Consider the following 26,768-nt stretch of genomic DNA (forward strand, 5'->3'; position numbering starts at 1 on the left):
CGGCTTGGGCGTGCCTTGGCACGCAGTAATCAGGGCGTCTAATGATGACGTAAAGACGACAAGTCTACCCTGGCGGAAGTAAATACATTGGCAGATTGCCCTTCAACATTGTAAAAAGTAATTGGTTTTTTAAAAAAATCTGATTTTAGATATCTCATTACATTTAATTAAAAAGAACAGGCACCCGAATATATAGTGATAAGAATTTAATGCGCCTTTGAAGGCGACATTCAGCAGGAAGTCTCTGTATTGTGCCACTAATACCAATCCCACTTTTATATTTTGAAATTAGAAGGGTTGAGAAAATGGGGAAGAAAGACCTATCTTTTACACAACATGCTCCTTCATAAACTGATTAAACTTTTTAATGCCTAGCAACCAAACAGATCTTGGTTGGTTACAAGTTTTGTGATGTAGAAATAGTTGCATATATTTAATTGAATTTAGAAGTTACAAATAATGGAAGAATAATGATTTGTATTTAATTCTGGATACAACAAAAACTTTTTTGTTCTGGTAGAAACATTGTAAGTCTGAAGTAGTGCAATCTTGGATTTATTTGTGTTCATCCTTTTGATTAACAAAATTGAAAGATTGATTCATTTTACTCCACATGATCATGTTTTAATGGGTGGTTTTTTAAACTGAGTTTCCCTTTTTGTTTTGTTAGTTTCTTATTTCATATTTTAAATAACATATTACTGGTTCTTATTTCTTACCAAAGCAATGGCATTTATTTAACAAGTAGTTTCAGTGTTTTATCATCATTATGACTTTTGTCCCCTTTTGCTTTATCTTCCTTGGAGGCTTCAAATGATAATATGCTAGTAGCACAGTAGTAGATATGTAGTAGTGGATTTTGGCAACTATAATGTTTTCTATGAAGTTGTAATTGTAAAATGTCTATTTCATCACAACTATTGAAGAGTTAGGCTCTTATTTTCTAAGTGTAGCCACTGTTAAATTATAATTATGTCCTAACAGACAGTTGAAGATACGTTCCTCCTCTATTTTCTCCACAACAATCCTGTGAGGTTGGGCTGAAAGTAACTGGCCCAAAGTCACCCAGCCAGCTTTAAGCTAAGGCTGGACTTGAAATGACAGTCTCCTGCTTTTTAGCTGGTGCCTTAACCATTCAATCAGTTGGCTTTCCCTTGTCACTTTTATTTTCAGGAATGCTTTTAGATCCAAATAAAAATACTAGGCAATTATAGTTTTATTAAGTCCCTCATTTTGAAATGTTAAGCAAGATAGTGACAGAGCTTCATGGAAAATAGTAGTTGTGGAAGATGCTTTATGGTTTGCAGGGAGGGGTGATGTTCGCCATTTTTCATTTAGTGTTTTGTCAGAAATATTCTGTGGTTGGTGCTTCAACTCTTTTTGATTATCAATCTGTATTTTGTGAAACTGATATAGTACTATGCTGTGATTTTTGAAATCAAATATTAAAATAATTTGGCGTAAGTGATCTTTGAATTTATGGTTTGTCTTCTATGAAAATTATTGGAGTAGGAAACTCTTCAAAATAGTAGAGTGCTTCCCCTCCCCCATCTTTGTGTTTTTAAAATAAAGTTATTTTGCCTTCTAGGAAAATGTTTTGGAATAGCTATATCCTTCAGGCACATACTTTGGTGCAGCAATCTAATACTGTCTGAATTCACGCATACTAAGCCACAATGTAATCTGCTTTGTTTTGGCTTAGCATATTTATGAACCTATGATTAGTGAAACCCAAGTTTGCAATATATGTGAGATTGTATGGCAGGTGGCTCCCGAAGATTAAGGACCATTGAACGGAAAGAGGTTCCTATATTATAATCTTGCCAAAATAATCTCCATATTACATCTTGCATGTGATCCAAAAATCACAAATCAGTGACATAGATGCTAGAATCTGCTCATCTCACAAACTAGTTCGGGGCATCCTTAGAAAAAGCTCTACCCAAAACAGTGGGCTTCAACCATTAACATATTTGTCAAGTCTTGTACTATTTAACAATTTTCTAAGTGTATGGGACATAGTTTAAAAAAGGACTATAATTTTTTATTGCTGCAACAGAATGAGAACCAATAATAGAGTTTTATCTTTAACTTCACTTTACTGCCTGACTCCAGGTGACTTCTGGATGGCTCATAGTACAACAAACGAACAAAACAAACGATAAAAACAGAGCCAGACTAGAAAAGAAAAAGAAAAAAAAAGATGGTGAATCCACCAGACCATAGCACCAACATTTGGGGGAATGGGGAAGCTTCAGCCACCTTTGGTTAAGGCCAGAAGAAACAGTCAGGTCTTTAAAGTGGTCTAAAATGCCATTGGGGTATTATTTAATGGATAAAGATTGCTTAGACTGTTGATAAGACAAATAATAAATAAAAACAACACATTTTTAGGAACAAATATTTAATAAAATTAACTGACCACAAAAGCCTCACTGAGGTATTTGCTTCACTTTCAAAATTCTGATACATAACAAAATTATTCAGTATACAAGATTTTTTAATAGATGCCCAGCAATACACAAAATCAAAACTTTCTGCACATGTTCATAAACTAAGACCTCACAATGAAACAAATCTGTCACTTTCTGCCTAGAAAAATAACATAGAGAAATGTAAACCTATAGAAAATGATACAACTTGCATTAGTTTATATTGGTTTTATGAAACTGTCTCTGTTTCATAAAAGAAATAAAGGAGTCTTATTTGTTAATGAGCTAGATTAAATTCCTTCTTGCATTTTCATTGTTTGAAAATTACTTATTTTATTTTTTGACAATCTATTAATTGAAAAAAAATGTACCTCAGTTTGCTTAAGAATTTGTTTTTAAATCCAACTTGAGTTGTTAGAAAATTAAATTTATATCCCTCCTTGCAAGCATACAAAGCTATTTAAAGTACTGTTCAGATTTTCATGACAAAAAGCCAATACTAAGAAGATACACAAAGATATACCTTGATCAATATAGAATGTTTCAATTTAGAAGAAATTAGTCTTTCTCTCTCTCTCTCCCCCCCCCTTAACTGCAAAAATATGTAGAGAAAAATTAGGCAAAGCAATGTATGTTTATACCCCAAAACGTATTATACGTAAGTGCTATCATTCAACTTTCTCATATGCAGGTTTATAAATGAGTACTTTTAAAGTACATATACATTATAGTTTTGAAATCTTACTGCAATCTTATTGATATGTAAGAAATGATTATGAATTTTTATAAGTAGCTTGAGGAAAGGAAATCAGATCAAAACTGTGCATATTTTAAGTAGCATAGAGTTTAATTCATAAATAAAAGACAAAAATAAAATGGATTGCAGTTAAGGACAAAACTTTAAAAACAGAAGTTGCAAAAAAACATTTCTGAAATTTTCTACTGCAATATCCCTACCTTTCCCCATATGTGCATATATAAAGGACTGGTTTTTATTCTTAAATTCACAAACACTTACTTGCAAATAAAATAAATTTACCATAGTATTTTGTTTATACCTGTAATATTTCAGAAAGTAGATGTACTTATCAAAAGCACAGCTCTTATATGCATGATTGAAAGAATATACTGGAACTACACTCCAGAAAATAAAACTTTGTATAGATGGAATTAAGAATGTCTGTTCAGGAAATTATTTGCCTCTACTTTGACACCACTTTGGTTACGTGGTACAAGTATTTAAAGAGAAAATGGCCATGTACAATAATACTTTTTTATTAGAGTAAATTAAGTATAGAGAGAAGATTAATAGTACTGGAGTTAATTTAATTATTTCAATTATCGGAAACAAAATCACAGAACTTGAATTCTGTGATGAGGTGGCATCCTGAACACAAGTTTGAGCAACATATAGCTTAATAGTTTGTTTTGCAAGTTTCCTACTTGAAAAATGTAAGTGCTTTTAATAAAAAATGAAGATTGATGAAGAGGTTATTCTTGAAATAATTTGCAATGCATATTAGACAGTTGTTTTTTTGAAAAAAATTATATGTGCATCTTCAGAAATTTTCATTTCTTTTCAGTCCTGGTTTAGAGAAATTGAAATAATTCCAATGCATAGAAGGGAGTATTCAAATGAGAAAACCCAAATTATATAAACAGTTGAAATAATAAAATGACAGTCCAATTTTTTTCTACATTCAGTTCACATTATGGACTGGCAAGACACAACTGAAAGGTAGAACAAAACAAATAGCAATCTCTTTCAGGAGTACTTTTTGATAATCCTAAAGTTTTTAAGTTTCTAATGTTTCCTCATTTGCTCCACAAGTATCAACTACACAAATTAAACAGCTGGTCACAGGAAAAGCACGAACTTTAGAGTTTGCTGTCCATTTGTCAATTTCAGTATTATATTCAAGGATGTGCCCCAAGCGACCCACACCCTGAAATCCAGCTAGAACATAAATTGTGGAACCCACAGCAGCACATTTTACCGTTACACCTTTCCATGACATTGGGGAAACCATCTTCCATTCATTCAGTTTAATATCATAGTATTCCACACTGTCTAAGCCACCTTTACAAGGAAGAAAGAAAATAATTATTAAGCCAATATAACTTTGTCATCATTTTAGGATTAAAACTTTTTTCTAAGAAATTAAAAATATTTTACCAATACATTATGTTAATTGAGTGGTTTAAATGAACATTTAGTTTACTATAGAAATAGGTAAAAATATATAGGCCCTAGAGATGAAAAATAACTTTCGAACTATATAAAATTGATGAAATAATTATTGTGAAATAATATTTTAATATCCTGAATATGTCTTTAGGGTTTAATAGAACTTACTTCTAAGAAATAGAAGTATATAGCCTTAAAATCTTAAATGTTTAATGTTGTAAAGGAACTTCATTTAAAAATTCTATTATTTAAAATTAGGAATATTGATAGATTCATGCCTGAGCTATGCTTCATCACGAATACAAAACTTCCATAAGTAGTGAGGATATAAGAAAATGTAATCATAAAGCCACAAAATTATTGAAATTGTACTATTTATCTAAATTGTACTAACTTAGCTTGTTAACTAAGTTCCACAAATTTATCATTCTTATTTCCAGATAAATATGTATAGAACTGCAATATAAAAGACTATTTACAGGATACATTGGAAATATAAAGTACATTTAAAAAATGAGTATCACAAAACCTGCAAATTAATGAATATGTATTTAATTTATATAAGAAAGGTTTAAGAAAGGTTAGGAATATTAAAATTAAAACTATATTTTGTTAATTTGTTAGGAATATTATCAGAATATGGCTACAGATATTATAAATAAATATTTTAATCACTATTGTGTAATTAGCATCTGCTTTTTATTTACATAGTATCATATATTTATCTTTAGTGGCATATGGCTGTTGTCCTTTTTGAAAAGTTGACATTTTAACTTATCATTAATATGAAAAAAACTCAGGGATAAAGGAGATTTGATAGTTCCTGTTTATAGAGAATCAGGATGGGGTGATTTTAGGGAACTACTTTCTGTTGCATTTAAGCCTTCTGGTGTTTAACAATATTTTTCCACTTATGTCAATCTGCTTGAAATATTGTGACAGCTCTTTAAAGCCTATACTGCAAGCATCAGTCTTTATCTTTCAGAAAGCAGAACTTAGAATTTTATTTAATTTTAATACTGCAACAGTCCATATAGCCTCATGGCAGTTAGGTAGAATAAATTATTAATACATACCTAAGCTATTTTGCCCCCCTACAGCAAATATTTTATCTTTCACAACCACCAAACCATGGTTCTTTCGGGCTTCAAGCATTGGACATAGCTCAGTCCACCTGCAAATATTTAAAATGCACAATTTCATATCATATTTTCCTTTACATTAAATGTGATCAAGACTTAATGAGAAATGTTATAATTAGCTGTTAGTTCTCTTATCTCAATAAAGCCCGGCAGATGAGTTGCAGCTCCACTTAAAATGGAGTGTGGTTCTTTGGTGGCTCTTTTACATTTTCCTCCCCAAATAAGAATAAGGTAATTTCAGTGTTTTGAAGGGCGAGTAAACAGCTTTGAAATCAAACTTTTCTACCATTTCACAATGTAAAAACCCATTGCTGATAAAAGCTTTTGACAGGGAATAAAGTCAGGACTTACGTTTCCTTTGCTGGATCATAAACTTCACAGGAGCCCAAGACTCTTCCAGAAACATTGTTCCCTAAACTTCCTCCACATACATAAATCAGGCCATTTGCTTCAACCATCCCATGACTACATCGCTGAGTCAGCATATTGGGCTTTGTGTGCCAACTTTCTGTTCTTGTATCATAGCATTCAAATAAATATAAAGCAGAATTTCCTTTAACCAACAAAAACAAAATAGAGTCACTTAGACAATGAGACTATCTGCTTGTTAAGATAATATTCTTAGAAGGCAAATAACATAGACAATAAACTTTCAGTAGAGGTCCAGATTTTGACACACTATTTCCAGGGAATGCTAACTTGACATCTCTTTCTCAATTTTTCAACATCAAATCAGATCAGTTGTATTGAGGACATCTGATTAATGGAAGAAAAAAAACAACACGGTTTTTATTGGAATTCTCAGTAGAAGCACCGAGAAAACAAATGAGCAATAGTGGTTTGTGTGTCCCCTTTAATGTGAATAAAATCTAAGAATGTTTTTGCCATGCTAGCAGGGAGGAAATTTGAGATATGCATGCTGTCCCTTCAGTGACTCAAGGGGCACAGAAAATGACTCTCCAAAGGAAAGTCCAGCGGGAAAATGGCTGTAATTACATGCTACTCCTAAAGCAGAAACCCAGGAAAGAAGTAAAACAGTCTACAACATAATGCTGCTGGGTCACAGCTAATACTGTAGTTATACTGGGTATGTGTCTTGTGACAGATTAGGTTAATTTATTACCATGAGTAATGAGAGAAAATAATGAGGAAAATATTTTTCTTTTTATATTTGGATAAAAGAAATCTATACAAGTGTACACATATACAAGGAAAAATTTCTAAAAATCTAATGAGGAAAATTATCAAAAAGCTTTTTTTTGCAAAGAGCTGTATTTCACATATATCAACACATTAATAAAATCAATGGCATACTCTTATTCAAGTCCAATCAGCCAAGGCTGAGGGCATTAAGTGAAATTTATTTCCAAATAAATATCTATGTACATATAGAAAATAATCCAAGTTGTGAAGTTGTAAAACCTTCAATTCTATCAGAGGAAATATAGTTTAAATAATGCATGTAGTATTGCTGTGCTATCACGTGGATTCAAAATGGGCATAATTGTGTTCAGCGTAATCTAGTTCTTTTAAAAGAGATATTTCACAACAATACAGTAGCAAATGCAGCTTTCCTTTTAAAGTTCCCACAGCCATGTCCTTAAATGTGTCTTACCTACTTCTGAACCACCAGATGTGTAAATTTTACCCTCTGCTGCACATGCTGCAAGGCTGTCCCGAGGAGTTGGAGGACCCAGTTTGGAGTACCAGCTGTCTTTAACAACATTATAGCAATCCATTCGTTTTATAGGGAAAAGCTGGGAACCACCCAAAATATAAACTACATTATCCCAGAAAACACAAGCTGCATCCCTCCGCTTTTCAAACGGACATCGGATGTCTGTCCAGCTGTAATCCTGTATAAAAATAAATCAAAGCCTTATAGAATATTTTCAGCCATGTCCTTCTGCAAAAAAAAAAAGTCTTCAAAGTTTTGAGATTAATATTTTATTTTATTCCACTTTTTGTCAAAGGTTTGAGAGTAACATGAATATTTCTGTTCATGTTATCCTCAGAACATGATATATTGAGAAACCACAATGGACCCTGGAATTTTGCTTGTAAGTCACTGCGGTTGTTAAGTGAGTGACCAGGTGAACTGATTTGATTTTATGACTGTTTTTACTATGGGTATGAAATGAGTCATCATGGGTCATCATGGATATTAAATAAATCATGTGAACTATGTCAGACATGTTCCTAACAATAATATATTTAAAAAGTCTTAAATTGCTATAGCAACCTCAAAATAGAGCTGTAATCTCCCAGTGTATGATTCCTTATGAGTCCAATTTCCCCTGATTTATTTTAGGAAAAACAATCTTTATCTGTTTTGTGCAAAATCAAACGTGTAAACAAAAGATACTATATTAACAGCAAACATCTGCAATTTAAGTATATCCCTCAGCTTTTCACTCCTTTGGTGTACAGATAAACTAGGTTCTGCTTGAAATAAAAGTAATAGTTACCATAACCTAGACCAAAGTCACAAGATGCAGCAATATAAGAGGACACATTAAGTAAAGATATACCTTTATATTGTACATCCAATCCATAACAATTACCTTTGGATTGAAGTATCGACATGATTGTGGCTGTGATCCTCCAAACAAGGCAATACGGTACTCATGCTTTTTCCTTCTTGGACGAGTCCCATCCACCAATTCTTCTCTGTCTTCTGGAGAAAGGAGATGGTATCTCATTCCACCTACACGAAAAGAAAAAAAAATGATTTTGTGCAGTTTAAAGTTACATCTTTTTTTTCCAACATAAGAAGGCATAAGTATTATGTACATTTTTCATATAAGGTCATCAAGTACAAGATGGTATCAATTTCTTCCTTCTATGAAGCACTGTTTATTTCCTCACCTTTCCATGTTCACACACATAATTAAACAGTAGTTTTAATACATGCAGACCTGTCAGGAAGCAAGGCCATAACTTTTCTTTCTTTCCAGTCATTCTGGTAAAGCTGAAGATTCATTACTATCCCATTACTACTGTATAGGGAGCACCAAAGTACCAGACTATCTTGACTTCAAAGGAAAGAAGAGAGGTACTGACTGTGTGAGAGAATATTGGCAAACACATGGATCTAAATCTTTACTTGGACAGTCTATGGAGAGAATTTCACAAGCAAAACACCCAAGACAAAAAAGAAACCACAAGGACTAAGGCAGCATTTTGGATTGCCAAATCTCATGTATGTAGTTCAAGAAGATAATCTCAATTTTGCCTAGAAACAAACTGAAAATGAGAGATGATCTTTAACACTGCCAAGATAGATTTACTATAGTGAATCAACAGTCTGGTTTCTTTGACCTAAACCAGCTGGCTGTTGAAAGATTTAAAGGCAGATCAACATGTAATTCACTGAATTCCTCTAACCTGTAATGAACAAAACTATAACTCTAGCTAACTCATTTCAAGAATGCACAATTGGCATTCTAAAATGTGTAACACGCTTTGTGCAGATAGCCCTAAACAAAACAGCAAGTTTCATTAAACAAATTTCAAAGGAACTATCAAAAACCATTCACAGCAGTGACTGTTACTTGTTTTATGATTAGAATTTGTCAATGTACTGCAAATCATCCTTGTACAAAGCAAGGATGGGACTTCTTAAAAAATGTTTTTGGAATCCAAAGAGAGTCTTGACCTGTGAAATAACGGATTTCCCTGAAAAAAGGACTAGTGTTTGAGAACATCTTTCTGGAAGGAGGGAGCTAGGAGAATTTAAAAGATACTTGGTTTCTTACCCACCCACCCCCAAAGGACAAAATCAGATCTTTTTCAAGGTGTTATTTTTATAGAGTTATGTGGTAAAATAAGCAGCCCATAGAAGGAATCAGTATTAGAATGTTGAAAACTTACTTATAACCATTTTGAGACATTCTGGGTTGTCCTGTATAAGTGGCTCTGCCTGAACAGTTTTACTAAGGAAATTCTTTGAAATTAAAGGAAACCTGACTTTAGCAAGGATATCAACCATGTAGGGCTGACGGTTTGGCTCATCATATTTTAGCCAACGGACAGCAGCATCATAAACCTGGAAATTAAGAAAAGATACATGATTAGACAAATATACATAGCAGTCTATTTTAGAAACGGCAAAGAAAGTATTATTTAAAATAAGAAACTTTAAAGCTCCATTTAAAATTTAACTTTGTTAACTTTGGACCTTTAACAGGAGAAGTTACTATTACCTGAGACATTTTTTTCTTCAGTCACCACTTGTCAATCTCAATTGATGAGTTCTTTTTTTCATACAAAATTGTAAAGAAACTTGGAAAACAAATGTTCATATTAATAATAGCTGTTCCTCATTAACTGCTAACATTAAGAACGTCATGTCCATAAGGAACTTCAGAATTGTGCATCAACTAGAGCCTGAAGGAAGAGCTAGATGTGGAAAGTAAAGTCCAAAGTGGTTTTAGTGATGGTAGAAGTACTTGCAACTGTGACTCCCAAGCTGGAAATGTGGCTCCAACAGATCCCAGGAATGACATCAGAGCTCTATGTCCAGAAGAGTGCAGTGCTGAGAACAGCTAAGGTACTGTGCAGGCTTCTGATAGAAGACCTGACATTGAGGAAGAAATAGGATTTTTTAAAAAGGATTTTTTTTAAAAAAATATTTACCTGATCTTCAGCTCTTACAGTTAGAGTATCTTGGTTGAGGAGATGTGTCACACGTTTAACATCTAACTGTTGAAACTCATCTGTCTTGTACACCTCCGTGAAGTGCTGATGAATATAATCATCCGCAGTGGCCTTCAGTTCTGGGCAGTCAAGGCACTCTGCTAATACACTTATACCTAATGCAAGAGAAAAAAAGAAGTTCTAGATTTGTGAGATATTATATAAAATATGCTTTAGTGCTTTTGAGTCAGTGATGCTTCTTGGCAAATGCCTGGACAAGTCCCTGCAGTTTTCTTGACAAGATTACGTAAGTGATTTGTCAATGCCTGCTTCCTGGGCTGAGAGAAAATGATTGTCCCAAAATCACCCAGCTGGCTTTGTACTAGAACTCAGTCTCCCAATTTCTATGTTTTGAAATATGCACATTTTCAAATCTTAACCAAATTATACATTAAATATATTATAAAATGTTTTCTAAAATATAATACACAGTGGACAAAGTTTTTCATTCCAAACGTTGGAAACCTTAGAATATCTTTAACAGGAGGAAGATGCCTTACCAAGACAATTTGTAGCATCTACTTGCTCTTTTAAAAATTCTACACACATTTTTTTCACAGGTTCAATTTGATATTGATTTGCTGCATCCAACAATGATTGGACATTGTTGCTGTTTACAGAAATTCTGAAAAAAACCAATGTTTACAAAAGTAAGCATTTTAAGAATTATATACATATAAATCCTAGCACATATACACATCTATAAATGACATTTTAAAAAAGCATCCTTGAAAACCTTAACAATTAAAAAAGTAGAGTAATACAGCTATAAAGTTTGCATATAAAGTTAATGTGAATATTTCTTGTAACATTTAAAGTAACATTCTGTGTTAGAGATACTAATATTTGGTACTTGAATGCCCAAGTTAATTACATGAACAAAGTTGTCTAGATTTGTAATTGTAGATGGCTAGCAATAGTGAATATACTTACCTTGCAGTATAAGCAAACTCAACCAGCTGTTCAATTATATCTGGCTCAGCATCCTTTAATTCAACTTCAAATGACTTTGATTCAATCATATTTGCTGCAATTATATAAATATTATCAAGAGTTATTTTTAAAATCTTGCAGAGCTATTATTCTGATCTGTGAATGGGCAAAGTTGTTTCTTTTGGAAGCCCTTCTCAGATGCAGTTCTGGAACACTCATATCCCCCTTTAGGTACTTCCAGCTACTATTGTCCTTCACAAATACTTGTAGCAGTAACCCACATCTATCATACTTATAGCTACCAAGAATTATGGCTCAGTGGACTAAGTAGCAGTACTGTATCAAGCCAGACCCACAATCCCTGTCCTGAGTGAGCTTGTTTTAGGGCAGGAAGAGAAGCTGGATACAAATGAAAGGAGTTGCAAAGTTTACTCTTTCTCAGCTTAGGACATTTATGAGAACATTGTGTACTATAATAGCTTAGCAACAGCAGAAAAGCTGAGGAGATAGAGTAAAGCAGAAGTTCTTACCAGTACAACAATTATGCACCCCCAAGCTCCATACAACATTCTGTTTCAAAGTGAAAGTTCTATCATTCTTCCAGAAGCACAACTGAATCAGAAGTAAATTAGCTCAGCTTCTCAACAGTGGCAATGGCACAGTGATTATTTGCACTTGATCACCTATTTGTGCTCTGTTTAGAAATATCTAGTGATCCAGTCTCACGTAGGATACAACGTTAGGCTTTATCCTGAAGGACTATTTTCATATTCTCCTCACAAAACATACTTTGCTGTTTCCTGCTATCTAAAACTACCCATAGAAAATTATCAATAAATTACGTATAAATGAAGTACTAAATGAAGTCATTAATGTATGGTCTAAATGGGACTGTAGGAGTTATAGTAGTAAGATTTGTTCAATACTAACTGATTAAAATGTTCCCTTTACTTGCAAATCTAGAGATAATATTAAAAGCTGAAGTGGAAAAAAACATACTAGTAAACATCAAGTTAAAAAAGTGACTGGCTGAAGCAAGTACAACCCGATGAGCTGGGATCCTCCTTTCTTGGACTATCAGTATAACATCACATAGTGTTTTCTAAAATAGAACAAAAAAAAGCACAAAGTTATGATACAGAAATATAATATTTCTTATATTCAGAGAAACAGTAGAAATGTTTATTTTCTTCACTAAACTAAACCTAAGCTTGCTACCTGGTGAATTCTGGAAGTTGAACTCCAGGATATGAAAGTTGCCGAAACTGAGAAACACTGAACTATAATTACTACCTGCAGGATAGCATCAGAGCATATTGTATTATCTTCTTTCAACTTAATGTTTAAGGTTAACATAATAGTAATTTATACCAAATGGAACAGACTGGGTTATAGAACCACATCTTAACAATTATTCTAGAATATCAGAATTGCACTTCCTATGTAAAAGAAACAAATAATTACACTCATATAAGAGACTAAGTGATAAACCAAGATGTTCTTAGTTCAAATCCCACCAATTAACCAGCAGCGTTATGAGGACAGCACCAGGCACCCGCCTTCATTTGCCATACTGAAGAACACTGAGACTTGCAAAATAACAAAAGACTGCCAAGTCAACCCCTTCAAATCTGGGTAAGCGTTCCATTCCCTTTTCATAGAGACATTCTACACTAGGAAGACGGCACGTTAAAGACGACTGCGCCTAGAGACTTGAAACTGCCATAGATTTGGTGCCTCGGTTTCAAGCAGGGATCCGACCTTTAGTCCCCACCCCAGTGCCGGGATATGGTTGGACCCCGCAAGGCGACAAGCTCCGCCAAGGCTTCTTTACAGGAGGGCCCAGAGTTCACCCACCTCACCTCTGCCCTCTTTTCCTTGACTTACTTGCTTCCTCATGTTATTCATGACTCCCATGAAGCTGGCCAATAATTTGGCTTCTTCTCGAGCAGCCAGCTTTTTCTCCGTTTTCTTCTTACAGCTTTTATCTGGCACCGATGCCGCCATGCTCTGCTCCCTGTTCTTTTCCACCTTCTGCCTGTTCTTTTTGCCGTCAAGGTAGCGAGGACTTGCCAAACCAACGCGGGTTCACACAAGGCGATAATGCAGGAACCGGCGCGAAGCAATGATCGCTTCCTCAACCTAAGAGGCAGGCGGCCGAGCGGAGGCACTACCGTACTGAGAATCAGCGGACAGCGCAACCACGCAAAGCCGCACCCCCCCCAGCCGCTTTCCACCTTCTTTTTTATGAACACTCTGGCCAATCAGGAGGCAGATCGCGAATATCTCTGCCATCTCTTACAGCCAATCTCGCCGCAAACCAGGATTTGGAGGGGTCGGAAAGAGGAGGGATGTAAACAAAGAATGAGCCAGTGCATGTCGTCATCACGTCCTACTGATATACAGATATTTTTTACAAAAAAGGGGAGGTGGATGATGGGTAGCGAATGTGTGTAAGGAAACTCAGCAAGGCTGAGCTTAGTGAATCTATGTTAAATAGTTCCTTCCTTTTTGGTAAAGACGCGTGCGATCTGGTTTGCTTTCAGTAACCGTGTTTAAATTTTAAAAAACCAGAAAAATTTAAGCATCAATTAACTGGAACAAAAGCAACTGTATTAGACAGATTTTAGATAGCTCAGTATTATATATTTACCCCATCTGTTTTTCTCTAAGAGTTTCACATAGCTTTTGTCTCCAGATTCTTTGGAGACATCAAAGAAAAACTGAATAAAAATAAAAATAAAATGGGATGTTAGGAAGAAAAGCAAATATTTTAAGCACAGTGCTCAGGATTTTTGTCCAGAATGTATTAGGTAAAGTGTTAATACAATTAAGAAATGATAAACAGATTTCAGTAAATTTACATTTATGTATGGTTTTTCTAGAGCAGTGGTTCTCAACCTTTCTAATGCCGCGACCCCATAATACAGTTCCCCATGTTGTGGTGACCCCCAATCACTTATACATCACCGGGTGCCGGGGGCGTGGGCAAAGAAAAGGGGGAAAAAATGGCGGACTGCTTTGTTTGGCGACCCCCGTGAAATGGTCGTTCGACCCCAAATGGGGTCCCGACCCACAGGTTGAGAACCACTGTTCTAGAGCTTGCTTTTAATTATCAATTGCAGCAATTTTCCACCCTTTTAATATCACTGGGTCAGTTAACAAGATGCTTTAATTTTCCAGTGTTTGCACTGAGAGATCTGGCAGATAAATTTCAGAAATTGAATTTCTTTTGTATTGTTAGAAGTAAAGTCTTCATCCTGGTTCATCCAAGCCGGGAATAAATAAGCAAACATGGTGACTGCTTTGGGAAGAAGGTTACAGTTTATTGCAGAAAGATGGTTCTTCAGGGGAGGAGGAGAGGAGAGAAAGAGGAGAGAAGAAGAGAAGGGCAGAGAAGGGCAGGGCACATGGGGCAGTAGGCTTTTATACCCCCTCTAGCCTTGTTTGGAATAGTTTCCTGTTCCTGTGGCATGAACCTTGAGGCTGTTTCTGAGTGTTTGTCTAGGCCTTGATATCTGTGGTTTAATTCTATTATCATATCCTGCTTCCCAGGTGATGGGGCTGACTCCTAGAGTTTGGGTGGGGTATGCAGATCTTCTCCTTTGTCTTCTTGATTGCTCTGGCTCCAACTTTCTGATGGTTTTACATTTGCATTTGTATGGGCCTAGCTCTTGCTTGGGGCAGAGAGATAGATTTGGGGCCAGGTTTGCTTTTAAAAAGTCCTTTTGAGGAAAAATATATTTTTCTGCCCTTTTTAATATTTCTTCTCTGGGCTAACTTTCATTAGTATCTTCAATCGATTTGTATACTTGAGAAAAGGTGAACAATAAACAAATATAAGAAACCAAAATTACATCTCTATTTCAGTATTATTCTTATTTCCAAAGCTGCCTTGTTGGTTTAGAAAGCAACCATCATATAGACTGCTTCCTAGTGTCCTAGTGTACTATTGTACTATTGTTTTTTGTAAACTGTAACTATTAAGTTTTTTCCCCAGATATTGAAATTTCTATGATTTTCAATAATAGCTCCAACACATCAATAAAGAGAAAAGGCCTCAAAATAACACCAGTAATTTAAAGATAACTAGATATGAGCTTAAAAACTGCTGTAAAACCAACTGTAACTGTTGGATTAAAGTCTTCATCCTGGTTCATCCAAGCCCGGGATAAATAAGCAACATGGTGACTGCTTTGGGAAGGAGGTTACAGTTTATTGAAGAGGCAGAGAGATGGAAAGAGCAGAGGGAAGAAGGGCTGAGTGTTGAGTCCTTGGCAGAAAGCAGACACGAGAAGCAGTTGTAGTTCTCAGTTTTCTTTATTCTGTGTTCAGCTCACAAGTAGATAGCTTCAGCAGCTCCCAAAACCTCCCAGCTTCTTATATAGACATTTCCCGGGTCAATGCGATACTTTTCCCGCGCCAGCACCCGCGCATGCGCACGGCGCTGGCGACAGCCTGTCTGGTCCCGGGCAGCTTTGCACCTGCCCGGGACCGCCTGCAAATGCCCCGAGCCGTTTGCAAGGCTCGGGACATAACACCCCTTTCCCCCAGGCTAAAACTACTACCAACATATAATCATTATTTTATGCAGTGTTTTGCTTCTCAGTGCTCCTGCCGTTACCTGGCTTTTGTTTAGCCAGCAATGTTATGTAATCCTCTAAGTATTTAGGAGACTTCCTTGCTCTCTGTGACCTTCTCAGCTCTGGGTTTCTGACAGGTGTTCCCTGACTGAGGGGTGACAAGAGCCTGTTCCCCTTATCATGCCTTGGTGCCTTCCAAGGACTTTGCCCCAATGCCTGGCCTGCTTGCTCGCCCACCGGGCTCGTCAGGCCAGGGCTTCTGTCACTTTGTGACCTGGTTGACCTGCCTAGCTGTAGGCCCTCGGGCCCCTTGAAGTGATAGCCACTGCTGGGCGTCTCTATAGAACCTCCTAGGTCCGTCCAAGACCTGTCAGGAGGCTGTCCAATCCCTAAGCCCCGTTCTGTGTCCGGGCTCGTGTGGGTCTCTGTACCTTCCCAAAACTCCCTGATTTGGGCTAGAGGTGTTGCGGTCGGGACTTGGTTCCTCGACCACTTCCCTGTAAGTTTGACCCCCTGTAGGATTAGGGGTAAGGTCAGGCCAACTCTGGGGATTGTGTGCCAGCTCTCTTGCGGGGAATGATTTGTTGGGATGCTCCCGGGTATCCGCCGTGACTGGAGTGTTGTGTGATGTGTGTGGAAAGTGAGTATGCCCCCGGGATGACTCCCTGGCTGGAGTAGGCGTGAGTGCCTGTTGTGTGGGTAAGCTCCATGAATTCCTTTTCGGAGCACTTGCGGAAGCTTGAAATGGGCCGTCAGTGGCTCCATCAGTGGAGATGGGCAGCAACTCGTGCCCTTCCCTTTGCTCCAAAGGGTCCCCCTCCCCCCTGGAAAAGACCCAGGAGTCTCATCTGAAAGGTCCCGCCTAGGGCGAAGTTGGTCGATGTGCCGGCGCAGGACACGACCGTTGTCCAGGGCTACCTCGTAGGAGAGAGGACCTGTGACCTTGGAAATAGAAGCGGGGACCCATGTATGACCAGGCCCGTAATTGCGAGCCCAAACCGGGGCACCCACAAGTAGTTGTCTAGGTGCCCTAGGATGTGAGGTAGATGAAGGCAGTCTGTCCGGATGCAACCGGTCAAGTTTAGTAGTAAGTTGACGCCCCCAACGAAGTTCAGCTGGGCTTCTCCCTGTAGAAGTGGACGGTGTGGTGCGATAAGAAAGGAGAAAGTCAGCCAACCTGTGATGCCAGTCCCCGTAAGTGAGTCTTTTCAATGCGTCCTTCGTGATGCGCACCATACCTTCAGCCATACCGTTGGTGGACGGGTGGAAGGGTGCAGACGTGGCATGACGAATCATGTTAGCCTGTAAGAAAGCTTGGAATTTGGAGGAAGTGAATTGAGGGCCGTTGTCAGACACAATGACATCTGGAAGCCCGTGTGCAGCAAAAATCCCCCTCAGTACCTGAATAGTCTTTGCAGTGGTGGTGGATGAGACAGGTACAACCTCAAGCCATTTTGAATGGCTGTCAACAAGGACCAAGAAGAACTGGCCCTGAAAGGGCCCAGCGTAGTCAATGTGCACCCTAGACCATGGGGACTGTGTTTCCTCCCATCTATGCACGGGAGCTTGGGGCATCTCTGGGCAAGATCGTTGGCACAGGTGGCATGCATGCACCTTAGCCTCAATATCTTTATCTAAACCAGGCCACCACAAGTGGCTGCGCGCAAGAGCCTTCATACGAACAATGCCAGGATGACCCTCGTGGAGGGATTCTAAGACCCTAGTCCTCATTGAGGTGGGAATGACAACTCTGTTTCCCCAAAGCAGACAACCCTGAGAAAGGGACAGCTCGTTCCTTTTGGACCAGAAACTCTGAAACTCAGGACTAGGGCAGTGCTCAGGCCAACCAGACAAAACCCAGGAACGGACACGTGAAAGTGTGTGATCTGTACCTGTTTCAGCGGCAACATCCCTGGCACTAAGAGGGAGCTCGGGCAAGGCTTGGATTGATAGAATGTTGACAGCTGGCGCAGGGTCAGCTTCTACTACTGGCAGAGGCAATCTACTGAGGCCATCAGCATGGCCCATTTCTTTCCCAGGCTTGTGGAGTAAAGAAAAATCATATGCAGACAAAAAAATAGACCACCTAAGCATTCTGGGGGAAATGATCTGGGGAGTCTGCTTACGTGTGGTAAACAGTCCCAGCAGAGGCTTATGGTCAGTGAAGACCGTGAAATGCCTGCCACATAGAAAATCATGGAATTTTTTAATTCCAGCAACAACAGCCAGAGCCTCCCTGTCTATCTGAGCGTAGTTGCACTCAGCAGAAGACAATGTTCTGGAGTAATATCAACAGGAACCTGAGTTCCATCAGACCTGAGGTGACTCAGGACAGCTCCTACCCCGTGAGGGGACGCATCACAAGCGATGCACACAGGAAGGGAGTCGTTGAAATGTGCAAGTACACTGTTAGAAGTGAGCAAGGCCTTGACTTTGTTAAAACAAGCCTCATGTGTTTGTGACCAGTGCCACACTGCTTGCTTGTCTAGTAGCCTGTGAAGAGGCTCAGCCACACTGGCTTTATGTGGAAGGAAGGAATTGTAGAAATTCAGGAGGCCCAGGAAGGCCTGGAGTTCGGCCTTAGACTTTGGCCTAGGTGCTTCTAAAATAGCAGTTAGTTTGGATTCAGCAGGGTGAATCCCAGCAGCGTCAATTTTGAACCCCAGAAATTCAGTAGAAGGCACCCCAATCTTGCATTTGTCTTTTTTGAGCTTGAGGCCTGTTTTCCTGAATCTTAACAGAACAGCCCTTAGCCTTTCAGCTAGAATGTGTGTGGAGTCTCCTGCAATTAAGACATCATCAAAGTAGGGGCAAACCCCCGGTATGCCCCGTAGTGTGTTTTCCATTACGCTTTGGAAAATCCCAGGAGCGACATTCACTCCAAACTGTAGCCTTTTTACCTTAAAGGCTCCCCTGTGGGTCACAATAGTCTGAGCTATAGCAGCAGCATCATCAACAGGCAGCTGTTGATACGCTTGAGCTAGGTCAAGCTTTGCAAAAATGCGCCCCCCCTTGAGGGAGGCCAGGATATGACTGACCACAGGAACAGGATAGGCATGTTGCTGCAATGCCTTATTAAGAGTGCATTTGTAATCAGCACAAATGCGAATGTCCCCATTTGCCTTTAGAGGCGTGACAATGGGGGTCTCCCAAGGACTGGAATCAACAGGTTCTAGAATTCCCTGTTGGATCAGTTTGTCTAACTCAGTGTCAATTTTACTCTTTAAAGCAAAAGGGACCCTTCTTGCTTTAATTCTAATGGGAGTGACAGTGGGGTCTAGCTTTAAGGACACAGGGGGTCCTTTGAATGTGCCCAGCTGGGGGCTGAAAACATCTGCAAATTCTTTGCAGACTTCCTGTAGGTCGAGTGTTTGTAAACTGTTGAGTCCTGTGACGTGTATCCCCAGGGCCTCAAACCAATCGAGTCCTATGAGACTCGTTCGTTCACCCCCTACTACTAATAAGTCTAGTGGACCTTCAAAACTCTTGTATTGCACGTTAAGGGTGGCCTCCCCCTTAACACACACTCTTGAATTTTGAAAATCTGTTAACACAATGTCAGAAGGCCTTAACTTGGCCTGAGTTCCACTACCGGAACAAATCTTCCTAAATGTATGCAAGGAGATGATTGAAAGGGCAGACCCTGTGTCTAGTTCCATAGTTAATAGAACCCCTTGTAGCTTCACCTTGAGTGACAGATTTCTCTTAATGGGCTTGTGTGTGCCTGTCCTGAAGATGCTTCTTCGCGAAGCGCAAAACCCTACCCTATTCTGGCTGGGGACCCTGGTACCTTTCAGGCACAGTTCTTCCTGAGGTTGTACCTTTCGTCGGCCCAGACACACAGCTGCAATGTGTCCTTGTTTGCCGCATGCCCGGCAGGTAGCGGAGCGGAACTTGCAGTCGGTTCTCCTGTGGCGACCTCCACAGCCGATGCACTTGAGTGGAGCTGAAGAGCTTCCCTTCTGATTTCCTTCCTTCGTGGGGTGGAGACGGTCGACTTCCTCGTCCGGATCCTCCTCGGAGTTTCCTTGGACGTCTTCCTGGTGCACGGATGCAACTTCTGGACTGTTTCTGATCGGCCGCATGTTTTTGACGGCGCCGCCTGCTGCTTCTTCTGCGGTGACCTCTCTTTTTTTTTTTTTTTTTATTAAAAAGTTTTATAAATTTTACAGAAAATAAAAGACAATACAGAAACAAAAAAACAACATATACAAATAAAAAACAAACATTACCCAACAAAAACCCCCCTTCCCCCACCCCTACCCAAACCCCCCCTTCCCCCCCCCAGGGCCTCCCAGAGCAGAATATAGGCTTAATTAAAAAAAAATTAAAAAAAATTATATTTTTAAAAAAAAGAATATAAAATGAAAAATATATGTATATATAATTAAAAATTATGAGAAAACTATATAATATTTTTTTATATCAAGTTTAAATTGTATGAATTTTATCCATTTATCCCAAACAGCAAGAAATTTCTCTTGCGTTTGTCCCTTTAAGAAAGCCGAAATCTTTGCCATTTCCGCCAAATGAGACACTTTAAGAAACCATTCCTGCAATGTAGGCAAAGATTCCTTCTTCCAATATTGTCCTACTAACAGCCTCGCAGCTGTAATCAAATTTAACATCAATATAACCTCCTTTGTATCACAATCAATAACTATACCTAACAAAAATAATTGTGGAGTAAATTTTACCCTCCTTTTAAAAATTCTCTGGATATTCCACCATATCTTAATCCAAAATGCTTTTATCTCTCTACACGACCACCAAATATGATAATAAATAGCATCCATACAACCACATCTCCAACATTTAGGTTGTAAGTCGGGGTACATAAAAGACATTTTTTGTGGATCAAGGTGCCATCTATAAAACATTTTATAAAAATTCTCCCTTAAATTCTGTGCTTGTGTAAATTTGACATTTCTCACCCAAATAGTTTCCCAGGTATCCAATGGAACTGGCTCGCCAAAATTCTACGCCCATCTAATCATACAATCTTTAATTAGTTCCGTTTCTGAATCCAATTCAACTAAAACCCCATAAATTCTCTTAATGTGGGTTTGTCTTGGATCCTTCACTTGCTTGATAAGATTTTCATCTTCTCTGAGAAAACCCAACTTACAATCCATCTTCCATCTATCTAATAATTGCCTATATTGGAACCAAGAATAAATAATATTTTCTTGTGCTAACTCTTCCCGTGATTTTAACTGCCAGTTTTGACCATCCCATTTAAGTAACTGTCTGTAAGATACCGTATCCATTTTAACCCCTCTTTTTATTCCTTCTATTGCATGCCAAGGTATAGCCCATAATGGTACTTTAAAATCACTTTTATAATATTTTCTCCAAACCCTAAGTAAAGAAGTTCTTAAGATATGAGATTTAAAAGCCCAATCCACTTTTTTATTAAATATTAAATAGGCATGCCACCCAAAAAGTAGATTCCATCCCTCTAGGTGAAGTATATCAGAGTTTGTCAAATTTACCCAGTCACTAACTAATGTTAAAACCACCGCATCATAATATAATTTCAAATTCGGCACCTTGAGTCCTCCCCTCTCACGGAAATCTTGCATAATTTTAAACTTAACCCTTGGCTTTTTCCCTGCCCAAATAAATTTATTAAGGCCTTTCTGCCACTCAGTTAAATTGATCTCATTCTTCAAAATTGGTATCATTTGGAACAAAAAGAGAAACTTGGGTAGAATATTCATTTTTATCACTGCAATTCTTCCCATAAGGGATAATTGCAACTTTTCCCAATTCTTCAAATCTCTCTGTACCCTAACCCACAACCTTTCATAGTTATTTTTAAATAATTTTGCATTAGAAACAGATAACATCACCCCCAAATATTTTACCTTATTAACAATTTCAAAACCCGTCAAATTAACCAAAGTCTGCTTCTCCCGACTAGTCATATTTTTAGGTAGAATTTTAGCGGTGACCTCTCTTAAGGCATCTTGGAAGGACAGTTCTTCTTTGGCGAAAAGCCTCTGTTGTAGATCTCGATGCCTTAAGCCGCACACGAATCGGTCCCTCAGTCGTTCTTCGAGGTCCTTGAACTCGCAGTGCTTGGCGGCCTTCCTCAATGCGGCGATGTATTCTTTGGCCGACTCTCCGGATCGTTGATCCCTCTGCTCGAAGGTGTGGCGCCATGCGATGACGGACATCTTAGGCTGGAAGTGCTCCTTCAGTAGCTTCTTTAGATCTGCGTAGCTAACAGACTCTACTGGAACAGGTGCTGCAAGGTTTTCTGCGATTTCGAAGGCATCTTGACCGCAAACACAAAGCAGGGTGGCAGCTTTCAAGCTCTCTTCCCTCACTTGGTTTGCCTTGAAGTAGTTCTCCACCCTGGCTACGTAGGACTCCCACCGCTCTGGATGTGAGACGTCGAACTCCGAAAGCCTTCCAACCTTTGCCATCTTCAGGAGACGGGGCTATCAGCCAGCCTACCCCCGAATGCGCACTGGATTGGCGAGTAGCTGCCGAGTCAACGCCGTTCCGCCACTCAGGACTCACTTGGGTAAGCTTACACCTCTTCCTTTCCAGGCGATGTAAGGCATCCCACCTTCATCGCCAGTGTTGAGTCCTTGGCGGAAAGCAGACACGAGAAGCAGTTGTAGTTCTCAGTTTTCTTTATTCTGTGTTCAGCTCACAAGTAGATGGCTTCAGCAGCTCCCAAAACCTCCCAGCTTCTTATATAGACATTTCCCGGGTCAATGCAATACTTTTCCCGCGCCAGCACCCGCGCATGCGCACGGTGCTGGCGACAGCCTGTCTGGTCCCGGGCAGCTTTGCACCTGCCCGGGACCGCCTGCAAATGCCCCAAGCCGTTTGCAAGGCTCGGGACATAACACTGAGCACATGGGTAGGTTTTTTATACCCCCTCTATTCTTTTGTTTGGAATAGTTTCATGTTCCTGTGGCATGAACTTTGAGGCTATTTCTGAGTGTTTTTCTAGGCCTTGATATCTGTGGTTTAATCCTATATCATATCCTGCTTCCCTGGTGATGGGGTTAATGACTCCTAGAGTTTGGGTGGGGTATGCAGATTTTAAGTCTCTTTGTCTTGACAAACTTTCTGATAATAATAATAGTAGTAAAGTTGGAAGGGACCTTGGAGGTCATCTAGTCCAACCCCCTGCTCGGGCAGGAAACCCTACACCATTGCGGACAAATGGCTGTCCAGTCTCTTCTTAAAAACTTCCAGTGTTGGAGCATTTACTGCTTCTGGAGGCAAGCTGTTCCACTGATTAATTGTTCTCACTGTCAGGAAGTTTCTCCTTAGTTCTAGGTTGCTTCTCTACTTGATTAGTTTCCACCCGTTGCTTCTTGTCCTGCCTTCAGGTGCTTTGGAAAATAGCTTAATTCCCTCTTCTTTATGGCAGCCCTTGAGATATTGGAATACTACTATCATGTCCCCCCTTGTCCTTCTCTTCGTTAAACTAGACATACCCAATTCTAGCAACCGATCCTTATATGTTTTAGCCTCCAGTCCCCTAATCATCTTTGTTGCTCTTCTCTGTACTCTTTCTAGAGTCTCAACATCTTTTTTACATCGTGGTGACCAAAACTGGATGCAGTATTCCAAGTGTGGCCTTACCAAGGCATTGAAGAGTGGTATTAATACTTCACGTGATCTTGATTCTATCCCTCTGGTAATGCAGCCTAGCACTGTGTTGGCCTTTTTGGCAGCTGCAGCACACTGCTGGCTCATATTTAAGTGATTGTCTACTAGGACTCCGAGGTCCCTCTCACAGTTACTACTATTGAGCATGGTGCCACCTATGCTGTACTTGTGCATTTGGTTTTCTTGCCTAAATGTAGAACCTTGCTTTTTTCACCATTGAATTTCATTTTGTTAGTTAGTGCCCAGTGTTCAAGTCTGTCCAGATCCTTCTGTATCTGAAGCCTGTCTTCTGGAGTGTTGGCTATTACTGCCAGCTTGGTGTCATCTGCAAATTTGATGAGTTCCCCATCTATCCCTTCATCCAAATCGTTGATGAAGATGTTGAAGAGTACTGGGACCAGAACAGAGCCCTGGGGCACCCCACTACACACTTCCCTCCATATAGATGCAGTTCCATTGAGGACCACTCGCTGAGTACGGCCGGTCAGCCAGCTACGGATCCATCTGGTGGTGGTTCTGTCTACCCCACATTTTTCTATCTTGATGGTTTTACATTTGCATTTGTATAGGGCTGGCTCCTGTTTGGGATAGTTGGCTCCTGCTTTTAAAAATCCTTTTGAGGAAAAATATATTTTTCTGCCCTTTTAATATTTCCTTCTCTGGGGCTCTGACTTCTCACAATATTCCCCCTTTGTGCCTTAAGTGTGAGAATGTCACACTTATTGGCACAACATTAAAATTGATTGGTAGACAAGCTTTTAAACTGTTAAGCCAAAAAAATAAGAAGTTAATGGAGGCAGCAGAAAAAGATCCCTTCAGTGGCTCCCAAAAGGGGAGCTTGCAACCCATAAAGTTCTAAAAGTCAGGGCAAAAATTTTGTTAGGTGGAAAAGAAATTTATAATGTCCAATATTCTGTGCCAATCATTTTCAAATGTTGGATGTCACTCTTAGCTTCCAATCAGGTTTGCACATTCCTCTCAAAAGTCTTCACAGCCATGGTTTTCCTCGATACATTACCATTGGCTGCTCATTTTCAAAAGTTGTTTTCTGCCTTAGCTCTTAGTTCAGTGCATCCAGGTTTGTAATGTCCAATTGAGGTGAGCCAGTATGCAAGCCAGCTATCAAATTTTTCTTTAAATTGCACATAATGAGCTTTAGGATTCCCAATCTGAGTTCACCAGTGCAAGATATTCAGGGCTGAGGTTTGGGATCTCTTTCCTGCTACTTCCTCAATCAGGGCATATGAATTATGAATTACCTGAGGAGGGCCTGGTTCCCTCCCCTTTGAAATTTGATGCAATAGAGCAAAAATCATCCTGGGGAATTTTACTGAAGGTAGGTGAAAGAGATTCAAGTGTGATTATGAATGGTGTTTGGGTGTGTATGTGCAGCTACTTCTACAAAACAGGCAATGCAAACATTCTTGATAAATTTTCCTTCCCACCAGACAGAAGTCCAAGGTGTTCAGTACTTGCTGTGCCAACTATTCCCAAATACCATCTCTCCATGAATACATTCAACTGGCTTGTTACAATAGAAATGTGGCAAGAAAGAAAAATTTACAATGACTTTTCACCCTCCTCCCATAATCTATTTTTTTTCTGAGGCTTCACATGGCACCAGTGGCTCCTGGATTTCTTCCTTCTGCTTTGTAGTTTTTTCACAGGCATCTAGAGGAATGGTAGGACTTGGGAAGATGTTCCACTCAGGTTGCATGGTGGCTTTTTAGTGGATGGCTGGATTGAAAACCCAATTCCATGGCTCAAATGGATGGAGGAAGCATCTGGGTCTGTGTGCTCTGCTTCCAAAGGTTGTGTGTGGTCATCTGTGCAGAGCTGAAAGATACAAGAACAAGGCCTTCCCCCCTTTTCTGGGTGGATTCTCCCAGGAGAGGCAGACAAAAGGTATGGAGAACAAAGGACAAGAAAAGAAGATGTACATGAGGGTGAGGAGGGGCAGTTTGCAGGCAGTTTGAAAAAGCATTAATGCTGCAATGGTCAAGGAAACAGATAGGCAGACAAAATAAAATCATCCCAGATGACAAAAGAAAGACTGGATTCTGGTAAAAGAACATACATGAAAAGTTTCACTTCTGAACTTGAACATTTGCAACATGTTAAAGACAAGGACTTGCAACTTAAAAATGCTGGTCATTTTTCAGGAAAAGGATAGACAGATAAAACCCATTTAGAACATAAAACCCATTTACAACACATTGCAGAGTGATTTCCAGAGCTTTGGGCAGGAACCCAGTAGGCAGGATACCCCCCTTCTCACCCCCAAAGAGAAAATACCTTGACAAATTCAGGAAGAACCCAATATAAACTAGTCTGACTCAGTGGCAGCCTGAGGCTAAATAAACAAACACTTAACACACACTGGCTATAAGGAATGCAGAACTGCCTAACAGCAATTAGGATTGACAGGATTAAAATAGAAACACCAAAAGGTACACAACAATAAAATAATTAACACCAGATCCCTCCTGGAACAAAAATTAACACCTTTTAGTCAGAATTAAGAAGGAAATTAACCCAACAACAGACACTGACCAAAAAATTGGAAATGACAATTTTGGAAACCATGAAATTGTATAATAACTCATGTTTGAGAACCATTCTGTCTAACTAGCCGGGGATTCATGCTGAATGGTCATAATGTTTGTAGCTGTTCCAATGAAACAATGTACAAAAGAAATGGTTTGCATCCATCAAAGAAAGGGACTGAGTTACTTGGCAATAAACTCACAGATTTTCTGGAGGAATACTTAAACTAAACAAGGGACAGTGAGTTAATTGATTCAGAACATCCCTGTTCCCAGCAATCAAAAATTACAGGGTTAGCAGTGCAAGTAACATAGATGTGTGTAGACAAGAATATCAACGTTGCTATCAAGCAAAATCAAGCTTTTAATAGCGAGTGTCACACAAAGTGCACTAACACATAGGTGTCAGTCCTAAAGAATGAGGGCAAATATGATATAGTTGTCATTATAGAAACATGGTCCCACAAATGGAACACTCAGCTAGAGGGATTTCAATTGTTTAAAAGAAACAGACCAAACAAAAGAGGTGAAGTTGCTCTCTATATAAGAAATAACTACATCTCTACAGAAAAAGAGCACAGCAATGATGAAAATTGTGTTGGATG

At 39.0% G+C, this 26,768-nt stretch overlaps 1 protein-coding gene across 2 annotated transcripts; it reads right to left on the bottom strand.

Annotated features, from left to right (window-relative positions):
* Window positions 1-2,387: 2,387 nt before the first annotated feature.
* KLHL7 (kelch like family member 7) lies at window positions 2,388-13,637 on the bottom strand. Of its 2 annotated transcripts, none has more exons than XM_039342117.1 (11): window positions 13,281-13,637; window positions 12,393-12,495; window positions 11,394-11,487; window positions 10,961-11,085; window positions 10,401-10,576; window positions 9,636-9,810; window positions 8,327-8,469; window positions 7,378-7,618; window positions 6,114-6,315; window positions 5,697-5,794; window positions 2,388-4,512 (listed from the first exon to the last, which is right to left on the bottom strand). In XM_039342117.1, the coding sequence occupies exons 1-11, from the start codon at window positions 13,398-13,400 to the stop codon at window positions 4,229-4,231; spliced, it is 1,761 nt and encodes a 586-aa protein (XP_039198051.1). In that variant the 5' UTR covers window positions 13,401-13,637; the 3' UTR covers window positions 2,388-4,228. The 2 variants fall into 2 exon arrangements, with proteins under 2 accessions (XP_039198051.1, XP_039198052.1); XM_039342118.1 differs by having other exon boundaries at window positions 13,277-13,636.
* Window positions 13,638-26,768: the final 13,131 nt, after the last annotated feature.

This window comes from Crotalus tigris, unplaced genomic scaffold (assembly GCF_016545835.1).
Source record: "Crotalus tigris isolate CLP2741 ecotype Arizona unplaced genomic scaffold, ASM1654583v1 scf7180000017774.6281472, whole genome shotgun sequence".
NCBI lineage: Eukaryota > Metazoa > Chordata > Lepidosauria > Squamata > Viperidae > Crotalus > Crotalus tigris.